Source organism: Silurus aristotelis (assembly GCF_946808225.1).
Source record: "Silurus aristotelis genome assembly, chromosome: 9".
Lineage (NCBI taxonomy): Eukaryota > Metazoa > Chordata > Actinopteri > Siluriformes > Siluridae > Silurus > Silurus aristotelis.
Window position 1 is genome coordinate 10988143 of NC_139582.1, and position 21508 is coordinate 11009650.

The 21508-nt window shown below is 36.4% G+C and overlaps 1 protein-coding gene across 1 annotated transcript; it reads right to left on the reverse strand.

Moving 5' to 3' along the window:
• Positions 1-3104: 3104 nt before the first annotated feature.
• Positions 3105-20969, reverse strand: LOC310731286 (ATP-binding cassette sub-family C member 12-like). The gene is made up of 31 exons (XM_083550823.1): positions 20766-20969; positions 20041-20109; positions 19766-19929; positions 19401-19547; positions 18171-18318; positions 17623-17859; positions 16732-16905; positions 16290-16437; positions 15836-15984; positions 15418-15525; positions 14631-14873; positions 13703-13774; positions 13414-13538; positions 12401-12473; positions 12026-12229; positions 11530-11664; positions 11355-11451; positions 11015-11080; positions 10773-10862; positions 9572-9675; positions 8800-8988; positions 8368-8594; positions 7312-7449; positions 7010-7199; positions 6717-6806; positions 6228-6417; positions 5602-5761; positions 5427-5505; positions 5217-5330; positions 4427-4591; positions 3105-3863 (listed from the first exon to the last, which is right to left on the reverse strand). The coding sequence occupies exons 1-31, from the start codon at positions 20841-20843 to the stop codon at positions 3771-3773; spliced, it is 4266 nt and encodes a 1421-aa protein (XP_083406949.1). The 5' UTR covers positions 20844-20969; the 3' UTR covers positions 3105-3770.
• Positions 20970-21508: the final 539 nt, after the last annotated feature.

The window sequence follows — 21508 nt, forward strand, 5'->3', positions numbered from 1 at the left end:
TACACTGAATCAACATTTGTCCTAACACAATTTAATATATTACTATTTACATTGCTTTTTACATAATTAACTTTAATTAAAGAGACGAAGCCATTCTCGCCTTGAAACATGCTTTATATCAAAATTATTCATGCCACGTCTTTCCTCGTTTTAACAGGACTTGTCTAGGGACGGTTAGTGGGCGAGGCCACAGAGATTTTAATCCTTAACTCAAGGTGTAGAAAATTAGCTGCTCACAGCTTGCATTCAGGAAAGAAGGGGAGAAATTGTGACTTCGCCCCAATATCATCGTTGGAATTCAGCATAATTAGCAAGCTTAGTTGTAATAAAGAGGGGAACACTGCTGCTGCACTTATGGTACGTATTTACAGGCAGCCTAGTGGAATACTTGAGGGAGAATGTGACCCAGAAAGATGAATAATAGATAAGTGCAGTTCACTAAAAGCTGAATCAGGATACCTGTAACTTCATCTGTGGTCACAAGCTGCTTCACAGAAATCTCCATGTGGCATACACGTGATCCGACGCATACAAGGAAAAAAAAAGGAAAAAAACATAACTGCATGACAGCTAATGAGACCCCACTTTATGCAGCACTTTGTGTCTGAGCTGAAGATCTCTGCAAATAATGATAAACAGGTGATTCTCACTGGCCCTGCCATTTAAGATGTTTAAAATTTAGTCGTTTTGATTCAAAGCTTTAATCCTGCACTTAAAATTCTGCTTAGTTCAGACAGACCTTCAGATGTACAACACGTCCCGTCAATTCAGTATCTTGTCCTGACTACCTCAAAGTATAACTTTGCTCCTGTATAGAAGGCTTGTGTGAATGATAAGTGTGAGGAACCCATAACCAGGACTTGAGTTGTATAACTGTACAATGTTTCCTATACAATTTTTTTGAGCTATTCAGCAAATTTTGGAAACGCATGCACTACGCTCTGCTCTGAATTAAATTTTGTGCCGTCACTAAGAAATATGAAATAACTCGCCAAGCCAGCTCTCACACAGTGAGCGAGTTTGGCTTCGTTCACATCCAGCTCTTAATAGCGTGACTGAGGAGAATCAAGTGTGTTTCTCCTGTTTCTGCTCTCTGCATGGACTCTCTCTCTCTCTCCCTCTCTAGGAGAGTGGCATTTAAGGCTTGGAGTGATTGAAGACTTCCTCCGTTCTTAAACATTAGAGTTGTCTTCGAGAGGCATACGATGCTCTTCTTCTGCATGTAAAATTCAGGGTGGTGTTTGTTCCTAACACCTGGATCTCATTTTAGAGTCTTTTTAAAGTTTTATATAATCTTATTCTGTTTTCTCTTAAAGTTTGTTGGTCTGCTCCTAAAGTGTTTGTGGATTTGATATTGAATTTAAGACTGATTTTAAGTATCTCGTTTTTGCTTTTATACTTTTTTCCATTTGAGATGATCTGTATTTCCTCTTTTGAAATTTGGGAAGATATATTTTGAGTTAATAGTTTAATTAAATTGTTTGGTGATCTTTTTGTATTTTTAAAGCTCAGTCTAAAACATCATATGAAAGACATTGGAGGCCCTTCTTCCTAAAGGTTTGGGATCGTTTATAGTTGTCAACGTTTTGGCATCGCTGTGTGGGAATCTTCTTCTGTTCATAAATATTTATACGCACTTCTCCTGTTCCTAAAGTTTTGGGATACTCTGTTAGGATCCACTTAAATTTTGGTCATATGTTCCAATTTTTTTGCTCATGGCCTTGTCTGTTTGCCGTCTCCTATGTCTTTCCTTAGGAGCCTTGCTTGATCTAAATTTTTCTGCCTCACTGCAAAGACGCCCGCGTGTCAGGCTTCAACTGAGTTAGGAAAGAAGAAAGCATAAGCCAACTGTAACGCAAGGCTAAGAATAGCGTACACATTGGGCTATGATTTATTGTCGTTTTCAAACTAGCGAGAGCAAGAGAGAAAGATTTATAAAATCATAATTAGCTTTAGCCCAACAGGGGTTTGTGAATCGGATCGTTGGTTAGTTTTGGCGTGTTCTGCTTTAGCGGATTTGGACTAAGACCCAATAATATTTATCACAGCTCCTAGAGTTATACAACTCTCAGTGTATGAAAATGAACTAAGTGAATAGAAATTAAAGGCTTTTTTTTTTTTTTTGCTTAAGTATAGACAGTTGTAAGCAGCACAAATGTTTCCAAGATAATCTCTCGGTTCTGATCCTCTTTTCTTTTAGACAACCACGCACCCTGGTGGATTCAAATATAAAATATTTAAAAATATATACACTTGGTCAATAGGCCGGAATATTTAAAATAATTAATGTATATTACTGTTATCAGTGATTAATGGAACACGTGTTGATGAAAAGACAGTTGAGGCGAAAGAGTACTAGGGCAAAGTGTTTGACTTGATGACGCATAGATGTCAATAACACCCGCAGGGTGTGTGCGTGGCTGTGTATATACACTTACTTGTGATCAGGGCACATTATGTCCTTTACATTTACATTTGCGGCATTTAGCAGACGCCCTTATCCAGAGCTACTTACAAAAGTGCTTTAAATCTCTAGCAATGAATAAATCTACACTGGTACGCAAAATTACAAACTTAATATAAATCTAACTCTTAAAAGTGCTAATTTAAGTATTTCAGGAAGAGGTAGGTCTTTAACCGTCGCTCATTAAGTGTGTAAACAGCCATTAAGTGTGACTGAGATCATAATAAAAACAACATCCTGACAGGAAAAGTTTATGAACAGGGAAGTCAGGTGGCAATCAGGCCACACTTCACACACCCACACATGATCTCTATTCAGATCATTTCTTATCTACAAAGATATGTTTTCTATCAGAGACTTCACTGCATAAGAGTGTGTGCAGCTAAACGCTGTAAATGCAAAGCCGATTTGTCTGGTAGCAGATCGATCAGTGTCTTTCATCACACTGCCTGTTATGAAGTTAAAGTAAAGCTCTTGCTCCCTGAGCAGTCTGGACTCTAGATGATATTTCACCTTGTTTCATCAGGGAGCGCCTTCACTGATGCAACCTGGGTTCAACCTGTTCAGATCAGGCGTGGGGCAGACGCTACCTAGTGGTCACATCAAGAAACGCGTGTAGTGTAAACACAAAAGAAAATTTGTTATTTTTTTGAAAGCCATTACATTTTACAAAAATATACAAAAATATGTGACAACTGTCAATATTTAGCATTAGTATATAGTTACATATTGATATAAAAGAATCAATAAATATTTCAAATATACAGAAAATCAGTTTAAGTCCTATGAGAACTGAAGGAAGAGATGAGGCTCATGTCAGGAGAAATTCAGAAACTTCTGAGCTGAACAGAACTAAATATTTGAGAAAATCTTACATTAAAAAAATGATGCAAAATAAATAAATGTGCAAATCAGAATATATGTGTTGAAACTCAGTTGTTGTGAGTGATCAAGTGAAAAGTTAGACATTCAATGTATGATGCATAACCAGTACATTTATATTCATAAATATATTTTCATATATAAGAAATAAAAGAGAAGATGATGTGTATTTAAACATATAGAACTGTTTCTAACAATCTTAAACTGTTACTGTCTCATTCTCATCTGCTGAGTATTTATGTACAAACAGAATGTGTAAAGCTGACTCCTGACTGAGTTAATGATGAGCAGAAATCTGTGCAGATCTGTGTGTGTGTGTGTGTGTGTGTGTGTGTGTGTGTGTGTGTGTGTGTGTGTGTGTGTGTGTGTGTGTGTGTGTGTGTGCTTGTGTGTGTTTGTGCATGCGTGTGAGTGCGTGTGTGTTTCAGGAGTTGACGCTATGGGCTGCTGCTAAGAGTGACGCAAAGGCAGAGTCTGGCTTTTGCATGAGATCCTGCGGCCGATCAAATTCAACAACCTGAGACAGAATCCAAGAGGAAATATGAAATGAAGTTGATAGAAAGATTGAAAAAAAGAGAAAAAGAAAGGGGAAAAAGAGAAAACATTAATATTAATGTGACATTTTATATGGTTCACAAATGATTTAACAATTTTATGTATTTATTCTCTTTTCTATAATGCTCTGGCAACAAAGGAGATCGGAAGTAGAGAAACAGAGAAGAGAGAGAAAAAAAATTTCAAAATAGATGAAAAAAGAAATGTGAATGCTAAAAGCAAAGAGAATGAAAAGAGAGAGAGAGAGAGAGAGAGAGAGAGAGAGAGAGAGAGAGAGAGAGAGAGAGAGAGAGAGTGTGTGTGAGAGAGAGAGAGAGAGAGAGAGAGAGAGAGAGAGAGAGAGAGAGAGAGAGAGAGAGAGGTGCATGGAAAGTAAAAAGAAAAAGCGAAAAAAAAATAAAAATTAGGGGGAGACATAGAGTAAGAATCACTGTGTGTGTGTGTGTGTGTGTGTGTGTGTGTGTGTGTGTGTGTGTGTGTGTGTGTGTGTGTGTGTGTGTGTGTGTGTGCGTGTGTGTGGATCACCTTGCCCTTGTCCATGACAAGGATACGGTCACACTCGAGCACAGTGTTGATACGGTGCGCTATAGTGAGCATGGTGCAGTCCTGAAAGGCTTCTCTGATGGTGTGCTGAATCAGACAGTCTGTCTCTGAATCTATAGACGCTGTTGCCTCGTCCAACAGAATGATCTGTATGTACACACACATCTCAAACGTCAGCACTCTGTCTTTTCAAGCATATAAATGTTTTTAAGAAAACAGCTGGAACTTAGAAACAGCACAAAGTTGTTGCTGACTTGTTATGTAGATTTTGTGTAACCCTAGACACTGAAAATGACCACTTTAATGGGTAAAAAGGAAAAAAAAAAAAAAAAATGGAGACCATAAACCCAAACATATTTTTGTTTTGTCTATTTACTTGAGTCTTTTTTACAGTTTTACTAATAATAATAATTTACTGAGAAACCAGAAAGAATAAACTCTTGTGTACTAAACACTTTCTTATGCTGGAAATTTTTTACAAGTCCCAAAGAAACTTACAGAAATTCCTACACCTACTGAACTACGAATAAATTTGGTCAGAAATGCAACAAAAATAAATAAATGGAAAAAATAAAGAAAATAATAAGAACATTTCTTTTTTGATGACACAATTTGTGTGTCTAAAAACTAATATATGACTATAAAATATTCTGGTGGTGTGTGTGTGTGTGTGTGTGTGTGTGTGTGTGTGTGTGTGCGTGTGTGTGTGTGTGTGTGTGTGTGTGTGTGTGTGTGTGTGTGTGTGCGTGTGTGTGCGTGTGTGTGCTCTTACTCTAGAATTCCGAAGCAGTGCTCTGGCCATGCACATGAGCTGTCTCTCTCCTACAGAGAAATTCTCACCGTTCTCTACAACTGCTGAGTCGAGCTTCTGTGGTAAATAAGAAATCTGTAGAAAACACACAGGATGTTTGGGTTATTTGCTTGGCTGTTCATTATTAAGTTACTGCTAATAGCAGGACTGAAGTTTTATATCTGTACTTACTGCTTTTTTCATGTTGGTTTTCTCCAGAGCCACCCAGATCTCATCATCAGTGTACTTATTAAATGGGTCGAGGTTATACCTGCATAAAATTTAACACACATTTACGCTTTTTACTAGAATTACAAGAACAACTGGTGGCCGTGGAGAGATTCAGAGATAAAAGCTGAGAGGGTACCTCACAGTGCCGATGAAGAGGACCGGGTCCTGTGGGATGATGGATAACTGACTACGAAGGTCCTTCAGGCCTAAAGTGAACACGTCTATATTGTCAATCAGGATAGTGCCCTCTGCTGGCTCTGCCAAGCGAAACAGAGCGACGCCCAGTGATGATTTACCTGTAAAATAACAAGAAATTATTTCCAATCCTTGTTTCTTTCTTACATTTATAGTGCATTCAAAACAGATTTTATTTTATTGAAAATTGTTATTAAGTATAGATTGTTTAGGGGTTTATTTCCTCTTCACGAGGATCTTCAAAGCATTTGTGTGAATATTTTACACAAGTAAGGTAACAATAAATTTGTTAACAATAAAAATGTTATCCCTTTTGCTGCCAGCATATTATATTATATTAGATTGTTATATTATATTATATTATATTATATTATATTAGATTGTTATATTATATTATATTATATTTTTCTATTATATTGTATTATATTATATTAATGCAATAATGTGATAAAAGAATAATAATAATAAATTAAATCTAATACATTCTTGAATTTAATCTCTAAGAATATATTTTTTATTATTATTCCTCTTAAAGCACATTACAAAGTGCTATGACTTGCATCTTACCTGAGCCGGTTCGCCCCACTATGCCAAGCTTCTCTTGTGGATTGATTGTGAGGTTGAGCTGATCGAGCACGATCGGCGTGTTCTCTCTGTACCTCATGCTGTAGTTTTGAAAGGTGATAGCGCCCTCCTGTGGCCAGCCTGATGGGATGTTGACATCTTCCACTTTGCGTGGGGCTTCAGACACACAGTCCTGTGAAATAGATGGTATTTTAGCAGTGGTATCCTGGTAAAAATCACAATTCAGTCTGCATCTTCAACTGTCCTGATGGCCTTATAGCATCAAAATGTTACACAAATAAGAGAGCTCAAAACAGTGAATGAATATATATATATATATATATATATATATATATATATATATATATATATATATATATATATATATATATATAGGTTACATCTTATTACTTTATCATGAAAAGCCATGTAATTTCTTAATTTAACAGGTTAATACTGATTGTATGACCAGTGCTTTATTAAACATCTCACCGTGATGTACTCCTGCAGTCTCTCCACTGAGGTAAACTTTGCCTCCACTTCTGTAGAGAGCCTCACAACATACTGTAGCATGCCTGTCAACTGCAGAGATAAAAGCTCCATAAGCAACACTAATGCATATAACGAACACAAATACTAACGAATACCATCATTGTGTGTGTGTGTGTGTGTGTGTGTGTGTGTGTGTGTGTGTGTGTGTGTGTGTGTGTGTGTGTGTGTGTGTGTGTGTGTGTGTGTGTGTGTGTGTGTGTGTGTGTGTGTGTGTGGGTGAGTGTGTGTTTTACCTGTATGGTATATGATAGGGCCAGACCCTTGAGTGAAGGATTGATGACCTCATTGGGGGTGAGCACCACAAACAGCGCCACAGTCAGGGTAATGGTGGCAGAAAGGAAGTCCAGCCAGAAGGAGAGCCAACGTGTCCCACAGTTAAACAACAGGAAGTGATTGGAGTTATTATCATTCAACACTTTAAACCTGTCGAAGAAACACACATCACACACAGTGGATATGAAATAAGAACAAATAAATACTTAATACTGTACTATTATCTAGAGCTTGATTGTTTTGCCTTGTGTTTTTGTCCTACTTTTCTGTGTACTGTGCTCTTTTGTCATATGCATGGATGGTGCTGAGGCCTTGGATGGTGGAGGTAGTGAGAGAGATGCAGGGAGAGCGACTCACGTTCTCCATCCGCTTCATTTCCCGAATGCTCCTCTGGAAGATGCTAAACCAGAAAACACATAATTAAGTTAGCACAGCACACACCACAACACTTCCTGCTGTTAATACTCTACCACAAAGCTACTTTGGATCAAGAGAAGAAAACTAGCATGAGATAAAATACTAAAAGTTGTGTGTTTATAAGAAAATAATAATTTCGATTTGGCAGACTTCCTCCTGGAAGTTGGTGGTAACGGATTGTAATATCCTTGACCTTTTTTAATCCTCTTCACTAGCAATTATGTCTTTATTGTTATTTATTGGTCTCAATTAAATTTAGCTAAAAATTGTCTTTTCCTCATAAAACATTTTTTGTTGTTATTTTTATTCTTTTTTTTTAAGAGTTTCTGTAAAATAAAATACTCTCCCATGAAAACTGTACCACTGTGATAAAACAGGTATCTAATTACACAAATCCTCATCATATTAATAATTATATGTTTGTCTTAAATAAGATTACATTCAATTGCACTATTAAGAGTTGCTGTTATGGGACAATAATAAACAACACATTTTGAAAAAATCTGAATTGAGATTGTAGCTGCACTGTCATATAAACAATGTGCATCTATAGCTCTCTGCCTTTTTTACTTAAGATGTGTTGCTTGAGCTAATTTCTTTTTGTTTTGGATTTTTTATATATATTTGCACACCCATATTAAATTTTCACAAACTTTAATATGCAATATCTAAATTACAATCTTTGCAACCATACAATTTTTTTTGTAGTGGCAGGATGTTTTTTTCGTATTGATCACTAGATGGCAGTGTTCATTTATCTTTAACAAACTGCCTCCACACGGTACTTTGATGGAACAGCACGATGGTTCAGTGACCAACATGAGCCACATTGTACATTGTTTACACTACATATGCAAGTGCTACTCGTAATCTTGTACGGGTGGTAAGTGGTAAAACTTACTAGAGAATGACAGCAAAAATGGCTCCCAGTGCAACCACACCAATGAGAAGGAAGGGAAAGACGATGCACACAGTCAAGACAGTGAAGGTGACCATGAGACAGAACTGCAGGAAGTTCTCCATGTTGAACGGAAGAGCAGAGTCAATCTCATCCTGATCTTTGCTGAAGCGATTCACTATTCGTCCAGTAGGAGTCGTGTCAAAGAAGCTCATAGGACTGGCCAGGATCTAATGAGCAGAGTTGTGACATTTATCACTGCACTGTATTATACTGTAAGCTTTTTCCTTTAAGTGAGTCAGAAAGATGTATTTGGACATTTCACATGCAATGGTAGAAAGCATTCAGTGAAATCTTGTAAATGTACAAAGATAATCACAGCACTGACTTCCAGGTGTAATGCCCGTGCTGATGCTGTGTGTTGGAAAGTCTTACCCTCCTGAACATAGTGTCGTGGAGTTTAGAGGAGGCGTGCAGCGTCACTTTAGTGAAAGTGTAACCCTTCAGGGCACTCAGCACCACCATGGCCAACACAGTCAAGCCGTATATCATCTGATAGAAGTTCAGGTTTGGATGATCTGAGATATTACCAGTGCTCGAGTCCGGATTTGATGCATTAAAGGTCTGTAAAAGAAAAAAAAAGGCATCATGAAAATACCCCCCACTTTCTTTTGCTTATAATAGTCCTTTAGTAGCTACAACAATACACAAACATTATTTTCACATTAAAGGCCCTGTAAACCTATAGCATATTTTATTGATGATCCTCAGCCAACAATGTACATCTAAATGCTATTCTAGATTGCTCAGGGTTCAGACAGGGATTAGGGAAGCTATGGCAGTTCCATACAAGCAAATGTGGAATATTAACAATGCTACCAATGCTGAAATCCCAGTGTGGGTATTTTTTTTAAATAAACATTTTGGAAAGGAACCTTTTTGTGTTCACATCTTTACATGCAACGTTACACAGTAGTGGTTCCAACCGGTCTGAAAAAAAGGTGATGTGTAATATGATAAGCGTGTCCTCTGAAATAGGCACTGTACAAGATGTAATACGTTCTTTTCTTTTGTCTATTATGATTAGACTATATATCTCTAGTAATACAGTATCACCGTGTGTGTTGTGTGTGTGTGTGTGTGTGTGTGTGTGTGTGTGTGTGTGTGTGTGTGTGTGTGTGTGTGTGTGTGTGTGTGTGTTTTTTACCCCGGAGCCTTGACTTAGCCAGAAACTGAGCCACCAGTTGCTGAAGGCAGTTGTTCCCACCAGCAGGATGAAGAATATTATGACAAAAAACAACAGGATGTAACCTAAACCATGTCAAAGACAAAAAAATGAGAAAATGAGTAAGACAGAGTTAAACATTAAGTGATTGTGTGAGTGAGTGAGTGAGTGAGTGAGTGAGTGAGTGAGTGAGTGAGTGAGTGAGTGAGTGAGTGATGGAATGAGTGAGTGAGTGAGTGAGTGAGTGAGTGAGTGAGTGAGTGAGGGAGTAAGAGACTGAGTAAGGGAGGGACCGGGTGAGTGAGTGAGTGAGTGAGTGAGTGAGTGAGTGAGTGAGTGAGTGAGTGAGGGAGTAACTGAGTGAGGGAGTAACTGAGTGAGTGAGAGATTGAGTGAGTGAGTGAGTGAGTGAGTGAGTGAGTGAGTGAGTGAGTGAGTGAGTGAGTGAGTGAGTGAGTAAGGGGGTGAGTGAGTGAGTGAGTGAGTGGGTGAGTGAGTGAGTGAGTGAGTGAGTGAGTAAGGGGGTGAGTGAGTGAGTGAGTGAGTGAGTGAGTGAGTGAGTGAGTGAGTGAGTGAGTGAGTGAGTGAGGGAGGGACTGGGTGAGTGAGGGACTGGGTGAGTGAGTGAGGGAGGGACTGGGTGAGTGAGTGAGTGAGTGAGTGAGTGAGTGAGTGAGTGAGTGAGTGAGTGAGTAAGGGGGTGAGTGAGTGAGTGAGTGAGTGAGTGAGTGAGTGAGTAAGGGGGTGAGTGAGTGAGTGAGTGAGTGAGTGAGTGAGTGAGTGAGTGAGTGAGTGAGTGAGTGAGTGAGGGAGGGACTGGGTAAGTGAGGGACTGGGTGAGTGAGTGAGGGAGGGACTGGGTGAGTGAGTGAGTGAGTAAGTGAGTGAGTGAGTGAGTGAGTGAGTGAGTGAGTGAGTGAGTGAGGAAGTGAGGAAGTAACTGAGTCAGTAAGTGATTAAGGTATTTAGTGATTGAGTGAGTAAGTGAGTAAGTGAGGGAGTAAATGATTAAGTGAGGGATTAAGTGAGTGAGGGAGGGCGTGAATGTTTTTCACAAAATAGCAAGTTGGTGACTTCGTGACTGTCATTGTTGTGTGTGTGTGTGTGTGTGTGTGTGTGTGTGTGTGTGTGTGTGTGTGTGTGTGTGTGTGTGTGTGTGTGTGTGTGTGTGTGTGTGTGTTACCTCCAGCAGCAAGACAGTATTGGTGGTAAGTTCTGAAAGTAACTGATCCCTCCTGAGACTCTTCGGTGGTGACGAGCTGGTCTTTACCCTCTAAAGTTCAGAAACATATTTAAAGTATTTTAATGGGAAAATCTTTTGTTGTATCATCATGTATTAAAAACAAAAGAACTTATTTAAATCATGCTCATATACATATTTGATACTATGCATGACAAAAATAATAATAATAATAACAATTTCACCTTTTGTTTCCTGAGTCTCAGTTGCTGATTCATCTGGATTAATTATCTCATCTGACATGTCAAAGGCTGGACAAGACACCAAACATAAACATAAAAAATTATTGCCACCTTCTGTCTTTGTAATAGAAATAATTTCTGCAGTTTGTTGTCATAAAATTTCCAGAATAAATAATATCGTCTTGTTTCTTTGTAGGTTACACACATGTCAAATTGTATTTTATGTAATTCTGACCCATAGTTTTCCTTTAATCTGACTGGTAACAAACATATTCTAAAACCTAATTATTGATCCTTATAAGAGTCAAATCAACCCATTATACTGCACTATATGACCTCTGACCTGCATTTATGATTCCACTGCTAGTGGACCGTTCTCTCCCTTGTTTGTTGTTCTCAGTGGAATTAGAGGGGCTTACTGGGGCTTCCTCCTTTGGCTCCTACAAAATAAAATAACATCCTGTTTTGAATTATGTCTACAGAAAGAGACCAGCCTAAGTGAAAAAGACTTCTCTTACGTTGCTCTGTTCTGACTGGTAGTTGTTAATGAGATGTGCATATCGACCCTTTGTTTTCATCAGGGCTTTGTGTGTTCCAGCTTCCTTAATCGACCCATTCTCCAAAAGCAAGACTTCATCACAGAACTCCAAATACTACAGGATAAGAGAAAGTGTGTGTGTGGGTGGGTGGGGTATAATACAGTAAAGTCATCAAAAGAGAATCAGTGAACAATAGCGTCACAGATTGTTTGCTGTGAGTTACACATTAAATGAGAGGCCAATAAATGGTTTTAGGGATGATGATGAGTTGGTTAATTTTTCCCCATGTGCTGAGGTAGCATGATTCAGATAAAAATTGTGTGAAAGATGCTGGATAATGATTGTGCATGTATGATTATGATATTGTATGGTGTGTTAATACATACAAAATACATAATCATTGGGAGATTGTCTTAAGGATGTCCTGCACAATAGAACTTAAAAGTTTCCCTTGATGCAATATTTATTAACCTACCTGAAGCTGATGTGTGACCAGGATCACAGTCTTGCCCTTCAGCTCTTTTTTGATGCATTCCTCAAAGATGTGCTTGCCCACGTGGGCATCGACTGCTGACAGAGGATCGTCTAATAGTAAGATATCTCGGTTGGAGTAGACCGCTCTTGCTAGGCTGACCCTCTGCTTCTGACCACCTGATAGGTTTAGACCACGCTCTCCGATCTACACACACACACAACACACACACACACACACACACACACACACACACACACACACACACACACACACACACACACACACACATAAAAAATATGAATTGTTATATATTTACAACCTGAAAGACAGAGAGACATAATGATAGTTTTACTGCATTAGGCTCTGAAAACAAACCTCTGTCTGGTCACCATAGGGGAGACTAGCAAGATCAGGCTTTAGACAACAGGCGTGGATCACACGGTCATACCTACAACATAAACACACACACACACAAAAAATAATAAAATGCTTAAAACCTTGACAGTTTCATGAAAAAGTTTGAAATGTGTTTGACTATAAGCTTTAAGCAAACACAATTCTCTATGTATCGGAAAAATGTGCATTTACCATTTCATTTTGCTCATTCAAACCTTAGCATTTAACAAAGTAATTAAACAGTATATTAGTAAAGACATAAAGTTTCAAATTAGTTTGAGTTACATTTAATATGGTGGAACGTCTGTAAAACAAGTTATTGCTTACAAAATAGCAACTCTATACAGTTGCTAAGAAAAAATGATTACATAACTTTTCATGTTAATAGAGAAACAAGATACTTAAAAAGTTCTTAAGACTTTCCTATTTTTGGAAAACAGCCATGTGATATTGTGAATATATAAATGTTAAATAAAAGTCCTTAAATGCATGTCTTTATTTAGTCAGTTCATAAAATATTAATACATTTATTATACTTGTTCTATAGAAACAATATTTATACTAATTAATTTATACTTAGTAGGAGACTAGATGCATAAATAAACAAACAGTAATACACAGTGATATAACGTTATGCAAAACTCTCTAACATTCATTCATTCATTCATTCATTTTCTCCCGCTTATCCGTAATTCGGGTAGCGGGGGCAGCAGTCTAAGCAGGCCTTCGACTGCTGCCCAATCCTCATAGCACCGTCCCTTACGGTCCCTCCTGCAGGTGGTGAGCCCACGGGAAGACTCTCTAACATGCAACCATTAATAAATAAGCTTTTTATTTAGTGTTGCTTTTTGCAATCTTTTGTCAAAATCTGTACCAATTTCTCAGGTTAAAATAGGTAAGTATTTGATTTTGTAACTCGGTGTGTGTTTGTGTTAGAGTATTTCATAGATCAGTTTGTATTAAAGGAAATAGTGGCTTGGGGTTTGTGTTACCTCGCTTGGTCGAAAGATTCTCCCATTAAAATATTATCTTGTACAGTTCCGTGAAAGATCCAGGCTTGTTGGGAAACGTAGGCTAATGTTCCATTTATAGAGATCGATCCACTCTGAAGATGCATCTAAGGGTGAAAAAAAATAATCGTAAGATTAGCCCACATCATGTTATATTATTCATTCCCATCTGAACCACATATTAAGTGTGATAAATAAAACCATGCTACCATACAGACAGGTGATGCCCTGACATCATCACTGTTCATATTATCTGTCAACATAAACATACCTGCTCTAGTATGCTTGATATCAAAGATGTTTTCCCACTTCCAACATTGCCACAAACTCCAAGCAAATTTCCCTGGAGCAAAAAAAAAAAAGTAATCATTATATAAACATATTTATAACTATATTGGTGGCACAGAAAAAGTGGTCAGAATGTGTTAACTAATTTTCATAATGGCAGCACTAACAGTAGTCCCAGCTGCAAGATTTATATTAATATGTTATAATTTCTATAGTAACAGCTAACAGAAAAACATGTCTAATTCATGATATGGTTATGCGGTGACGCGGCATTTAATTCATATTTTTAGAAGGCATCTCCTCTTTCATTGCTTTGCAGCAGTCCAAAGATGTAAGTTTTTCTTAAATTCTCTGAACAGCAGAGCTGTTATAAATGTCATTATTGGTTTTCCAACAGGGAAAAACATGGACAGCAGGACAAAGAACTTTTCGGCTTTCTGATTTCCTAGTAACATGATAAGTTGCATATTTTTTCCTTTTTTCCTTGTGTATTTAAGTTGTTCCTCTATTTACTTTGCTTGGTGTTCTGTGTTGCAAAGGTCACCCCTTCCTGTCTCAAGTATGTTACACTTTTGTTCTTGTCTGCCTTTTACATTCAGAATTTATTTCTCTTGAATTTTTCTGAAGAGATTTTTTTTTCTTTGTAAATATTTATATTCTTTTGATTTCTGATATAGTTTTACAACAGTAACTCTCCTAACTCATTGATTATTTTCCTATAACAGATTTATTTTTATTTTTTTTTACATTGTATACTGGATATTGTTTGTGTTCAACAAGTCTGTCCCTTTTTGCAGTACAGATTATTGTTATAAAACACCTTAAGTTTGTGAACTTAAACCACTTACGAGTAACATACACACACACACACACACACACACACACACACACACACACACACACACACGCACCTTGGGAAGTGTAAATGTGATGTTCTCAAGCGTTGATTTGTTGTTTTGTGGGAGTGTGCCATTTTGAGGCTCCACAGGATCAACTTTCTCTTTTTTCATCTCATTAGCTGCTGTTGCTGGACTCTCGGTTTCAACTGGAGCAGAGGAATTCCACGAGAATGAAGCTTTATCCATCACTAAAGCAGCACTTAAATTTTTGTTCTGAAGCAGGTAGGGTTTGGGATTCTTTATCATCAGTATCCTCTGGGAAGCAAGGCACATAAATGATTACAATACAATAAATATATTATAATATAATATAATAAAGATCAGCAACCTGTAACACATGTACAGGCTTAAAATCTAAAACTTATGAAAAACTTTTTGGATTCACATTTTAATACCATTATTGTAAGTATATTTTCAAAGCTATTTATAGCTTAATGATGTGGGGGGGGGGGGGAACAAAATGTCCAAAGCATAAAAAATTATTAATAAAATAAGCACTTAGTAGTCTCAATAATCTGAAAACATTTAACTGAATTTGATCTGAGTATGATAAATTGTCATATGATAGATAGATAGATAGATAGATAGATAGATAGATAGATAGATAGATAGATAGATAGATAGATAGATAGATAGATAGATAGATAGATAGATAGATAGATAGATAGATAGATAGATAGATAGATAGAAAGAAAATATTAATTATGTATCAATATATTTATTAAACATAATGCATGTTTAAATCCTTGAAAGATGCACTGAAGATCAAAATGTTCAAAAACAGGAAAGAGAGGAAAACCTTTAATCGAGCCAGAGCCACTTTTGCTTCAGCCAATGCTTTTACAGAGAACGGCAGTAGACCCATCGTCATCCGCATCGAGTTGAACACAGCAATAATGGTATAGGCCTATCAACCACAGAGACACACAGTGTAAAAAAAACAATTTACAACATGGATTTGGATTTGGATTTGGATTTCTTCCACAATTGCATTTTTTTTTTACAAACTCCCAGTGTGTGCATCTTAGATTTGAAAGCCCAATAAACCTTTGGCTCAAAGGTATTGCATGAAGTGATATGAGTTCAAAACAATCACATGAATGTCATTTTACTGCTGCAGTGTTAAAGAGAATTACTGTACTGTGCATCTGGCATTTCTGTCCTGTCCATGTGTAATTAAGATGATAACAGAAGCCGTATAAAAGGTTAATACTCACGGTGGAGGGCTGCAGATCTAAACGGAGTGCTGTGTGAGTGATGAAGGTAAGGATCGTGGCCAGAGAGGGAACTACAGCTGTTAAGGAGGCATTCACACTCTGAGTATATCCTGCATACTCCAATAGCAGCTTTTCCTCCTTCCTGATATCTAAAGTACAAGAGAGAGATAAAGGGGGTGGGTGAGATAAAAGCTGTTGTAGATACTTTTGCATTGTTAATATATGATACTATAATATTTGTAAAGCTAAATATAAGGATCAGCCACACAGATTACAACAAAAGCTATACTTTATTTGTTGGAAATTCAAAAAAATAAAATATTTTATATTATAATAATTTAGCTTATAAATCATATTGAAAAAGCATCTTAGTCATGATTTCTTATCCCACTGTTTCCAAGCTGCCACTGGTGAGCCCTTGAGCTGAAGTGAGGCAAACAATAATAATGGGTACCTGTGATTTTCTTTTCAAAAGACTCCTCCCATGCGTACATCTTAATGAGTTTAATGCAGGTCAGTACTTCGTTCATTGTCCGAACACGCTTGTCTGTCACAGAGATGGTCTTTTTCCGAAATACTCTGATCAGCAGGCCGATGAAAAACTGAATAAAAGCACAAGCACATATTTGTGAATTATTCATAGTTCTTATACATCAGGTCACAAAAAAAACAAACAACCACCTCCATCTCCCAGCAAAGACTATGACCATTAAGCATGGCCTCCAGTCTACACTTTCCGCACTCTGCAGTGCTCTTTTTCACCAAGCTACTGATAGAGCACGAGTGGCATCTGGCCACACACACACACACACACACTTCCAATTTCTAAATTTCTATTATTTTAAGGATACTTTGAAATAAAATAGAGTGGTGTGAAATGTTTACCAGAGTTTTACCTGGATAGGTATAAAGATAAGGTAGGTAATGATTCCTATGAGTGCCGTGTAGCCCAGAATGTAGCATGAATAAATAATACACACAACCAGCAACATGGGAATACACAGCAAAAACGTGCCAAAAAGCACTGCCTCGAACATACGATAACCATCATTCGTTAATACGTTGATCATCTGTGGGAGCGAGAGAGAGACAGAGAGAGAGAGAGAGAGAGAGAGAGAGAGAGAGAGAGAGAGAGAGAGAGAGAGAGAGAGAGAAAGTGAGAGAGAGACAGAGAATTTCTTAATCAAAAGTAAGCCCTTATTTATCTTAAAATATTTTAGGTGAATAACATGAAAGAAACTTTTTACAAACACATTTACTAATAAACAACAAATTGCAAAATAATAATATTAATAATAATTATTATTATTATTATTATTATTATTATTATAATAATAATAATAATAATAATAGCAATAATTATTATTGTCACAATAATCATCATCATTTTTCTTATTATTATTATTATTATTATTATTATTATTATTATTATTATTATTATAAAATATAATAATTTCACCAATTATACATTTTAATACAATTCATAAATAGCTTATATATATATATATATATATATATATATATATATATATATATATATATATATATATATATATATATATATATGTATTCAATTTCTGCCGCCAACTGACTAAAGATGGAAAAACACCAAACCTGTGGGACCACTAACATTTTAAGGAAAATTATCAAACTATTGCTAAGATTCTGCCATATTTTTATTGCTAATTCAGTATATAGCTAAATACTTTCTATTGTACATTCAAAATTTTGTATTCAAATTTGTTCAAAGATGAGAGCAATTAACAGATTAACCAATCAGAAGCTACCTCTCCTATGGTGACGCCGCTGAGCGTTCGGAGTGTGATGATTTTGTTAAAGGCGAGCATGCAGAAGGCTCCTTTCATTCGGATGGCAGTGCGCAGGTTTACTGCCCAGAGCAGCGATGCAAAGAAAGCTTTACTGAACTCCGAGATGAACAGTGCCACACACAGCCCAACGCCGTGCACCAGCATGGGACTGTCAGTCTGCTCCACATAAGTCAGAATCTCGTTCAACAGAATAGACTGGACAATAAAAACAGAAAACAATGTTTTACAACATAACAATGTAAGTACTAAGTCAGCAAATACTAATTTCTACATTTATTTTTAAAGAACAATTTAACAATTAAAAAAAACTAAACAACTGATTGTGATGTGTCTACCATGTGTGCAACTACAATGATTCTTAAGAGCAGTTATCTTTTAATTCACTACAAACACCGATGCATAATGTATACTAAACACAGTGAATAAAATTCAATAGTTACTGAACTAAATTGTGACTGAATATATATTTTATTTTGTTATGGTTAAAGCAGAGAAAAAAAACATACCGGTCCAATAAACACAGCTAATGTGAACAGAAGAGCGACAATGCAAGACACTATAAAACGAGTCCTCTGAAAGCGTAACACTACTGAGGTGAGGGATGCTTTCTCAATGCCCACACGTGCCACCTCATCCTCCCACATCCTTAGGAGCCTACATACACACACACCATCAACAAAATATTTTACGAAAGTATATTATCACAGATGTAAACAAATAGGTCATGATATTTATTATCGTTTACTACATCTCGATTAAAATTCAAATTTGTCCACATTTAATTAAAAACAGAAAAAAAATTTCAAATACAGAATGAAAATTTTTTTAACAACAAAAACTTGACTAGTATATTTGTGATTACCGTATTTTTCGGACTATAAGCCGCTACTTTTTTCCCACGTTTTGAACCCCGCAGCTTAAACAATGAAGCGGCTTATTTATGAATTTTTCCTGGGTTTTTCCCGGTTTCATAAACTTCAAGCCAAAAAACTAAACCCCATAACATTAGACCAATGACATTTCCGAACGGAAACGAAAAAACTAACCTCACCTGTGTTCTGAGCTGCACGGCATTGGGAGAAAAAAAGTTTTTTTAAACGCACGACGATGCCAAAAGATAAACTCTCGAGAGAAATTGTTGTGAAAGGAAGGAGGAAAAAAGTGAACAATGACTTTCTTAGTCGCCTACTGTTTAGATACAAGCTGTTGTAACGCGTTCAGTCAGGGTCAAGGGAGAGCTCGCTAACTCCAGTTGCAACAGAAATCATATAAGCACAGACAGGTTTCCAAAACTCGTGCTTTTTTATTTTTCTTGGCAACAGCGTTACGGGTTAGTCAAAGAAACTTAGAAATTAGTATCAGAAAATAATAAGAACATAATCCTCAGTCTTGCACACCTGCAGTAATACCAGAAAAATGCTGCAGCAGGCTATTCCCAAAATACCGCTATGCTCCTAAAGGAATCGCAACATATTTCACCCGTTACACCGTGTAACAGACAATGTCTTTCGTTAAAGCCTGTGTAAAGTTTATTAGTTTCAGTGTAGACACTGTTTAAAATAAAAATCTTTGTCAAATTCAGTGGGTGCGGCTTATATATGGGTGCACTTTATAGTCCGGAAATTACGGTAACTTTAATATCAGAATTTGATGGGTAAATTAAATCACTGCTTTGTTTTAAGGAGTATACTGAGTCCTTAATCTGTAGCCTGTAATCTGTAGCCTTAATGGCCTACCTGTCTCCATTTTTGTGTGCTCCATCATTAGGTGAAAGACTAAGTGTACTTTTATCCAGACGATTCCTGAACAACTTCCACATCATGGGTGTCATCCATGAGAATGAGGTAAAGGAGAAGAATCCGGCATCGTCCATGGGGTTTGAGCTGCAGAAAGGCCGGAGTAATATAAACATTTTAAAAGGACCATTAAATAAAACATTAAATACAATTCCTTAATACACAACAAATTTATTTTCAACATTCCACTGATCCAGCTCATACACTGATCATGTATTTTTAATAATTATATTATATTGTGTAATTTAATGCCTCTAGTTGGAATATTATTATTGTTGGATGTATATTAGTTGGAGCAAGTTTACCCTGTTTTGAAGCGAACAGGGAATAAGGTCATCAAGCTGTTATGGTATTTGTTCCCATGGCCATGCTCTGGTTCCCTGTAGTCTGGAATTATAGAGCCTTCAGGAAACGAGTTTATTCTGGTGGCTGCCTCAGCCATCAAAGCAGAACTCTTTCTCCTCATTTTCTGAAGGATTAAAGGAAAGAAAAAAATTATTTTTTCCTTTTACAAAGAAATTGAACATGCTGATGTCAAAGTGCAGTATAAAAATTAAAAGACACTGCAGACTTTACTCACAAAAGAGAGTCCTTCAACATTCTCTTTGTCATTTGCTTGATATGGAAGGCCTGTTGTTTTCATTTGGCCCTGTAGAAAAATTGTGTGATCACTATGTGCTGCATATTTCAATATTTATACATTTTGATCTTTATTATTTAGCACTGCTGGTATTTTTATATTTTGAATATGCTGTATGGCTAAGATGAGTCAAATCTTTCACAAAGCAACATATATGTCTTTAGACATAACCAAGATAAAAAATATTCAACAAAATCTTACACAGGTAGCTTTTTGGTGCCGCATTATTGAGTAAATACTTGTTTATATTCAAATAGCTGTTTAAATAAACAGATATAATTTATTATTTTTATTAAACAAAATTTATACTATACATGATTATTTAATCAAATTAAAAAGAGGTATTTTGACATGATAAAACCAAGACCAGAGTTTTTCTAGAGCATTTTACAGCTTATAATGTGTTAAAATTATAAATAATGTTCCATCTTCAATAAGGTAATCATAATAAATTATATATTTTTTTATAATTTAGAAATAATAAAGATAACTACGTTGTATAATAATCTGTATATCCCATAATTCTAAACTCAAAATAAACAAATCTCAGCAGAAAAATAATCCATCTAAATAATATCATTAAATATTTCACTAATATAAAATTATTATTAAAATTCTACTAATATATTCATAATTTTTATCAATGCATAATCCATGAAAAGTACCTGTGTTTGTCCTGGCAGGGAAGAGAAGTGGTCTGTGCTGCAGTCCCATTCGTTCTGAATGCTTTTATTCTCCTGCATTGGTATTCTTGGCTCAAGCTGTATTTTAAACTACGTCATAAACTTTACAAGTCGAAAAGTTTAACTAGAGCAGAAGTCTGGGTTAGAGGCTGTCTCTGTCTCTTCCCATCACCTGAACTGAAACAACGACATGCTGAGTCATCGACAGGTTTTTCTGTCCTGATCGTCTGTTCATACAGGTGTACTATATAGTTTCAATAACAAAAATGATTTAACCTACCTGCTATAAAATAAAATGCAATACCCAACCTATTGCATACATCTCTGCTTTGCACACTTATGAAAATAAACATTGAGGTGAAAGAGTGTGTACTAGACCTGCTGTAATGATAAGAGAAAACGATAAGAAAAACGATGGCCTTATGGTTCGCTTCAAAATGCATTGTGACCAAGATTTAATTAAATAATTTAGCATGTTCAAATGACAAACAGCAAACACATGTTTTGGTCATTCAAAGTTATATAAACAGAAGTCATTTACAAAATGAACATATTTGTATCAACTTTTGCCTCGCTGTTTTATTGAGTATAAAGAGTTAATGTTTAGCACTCTGCTTAAGTTAATCAATACTTCCAAAATCTCTATCACCTAGTTTTACTGAGAGCACTGTTAAACATTAAACGTTAACATTGCTAATTCCCTCAGAGTGCTGTCAATTACCCAG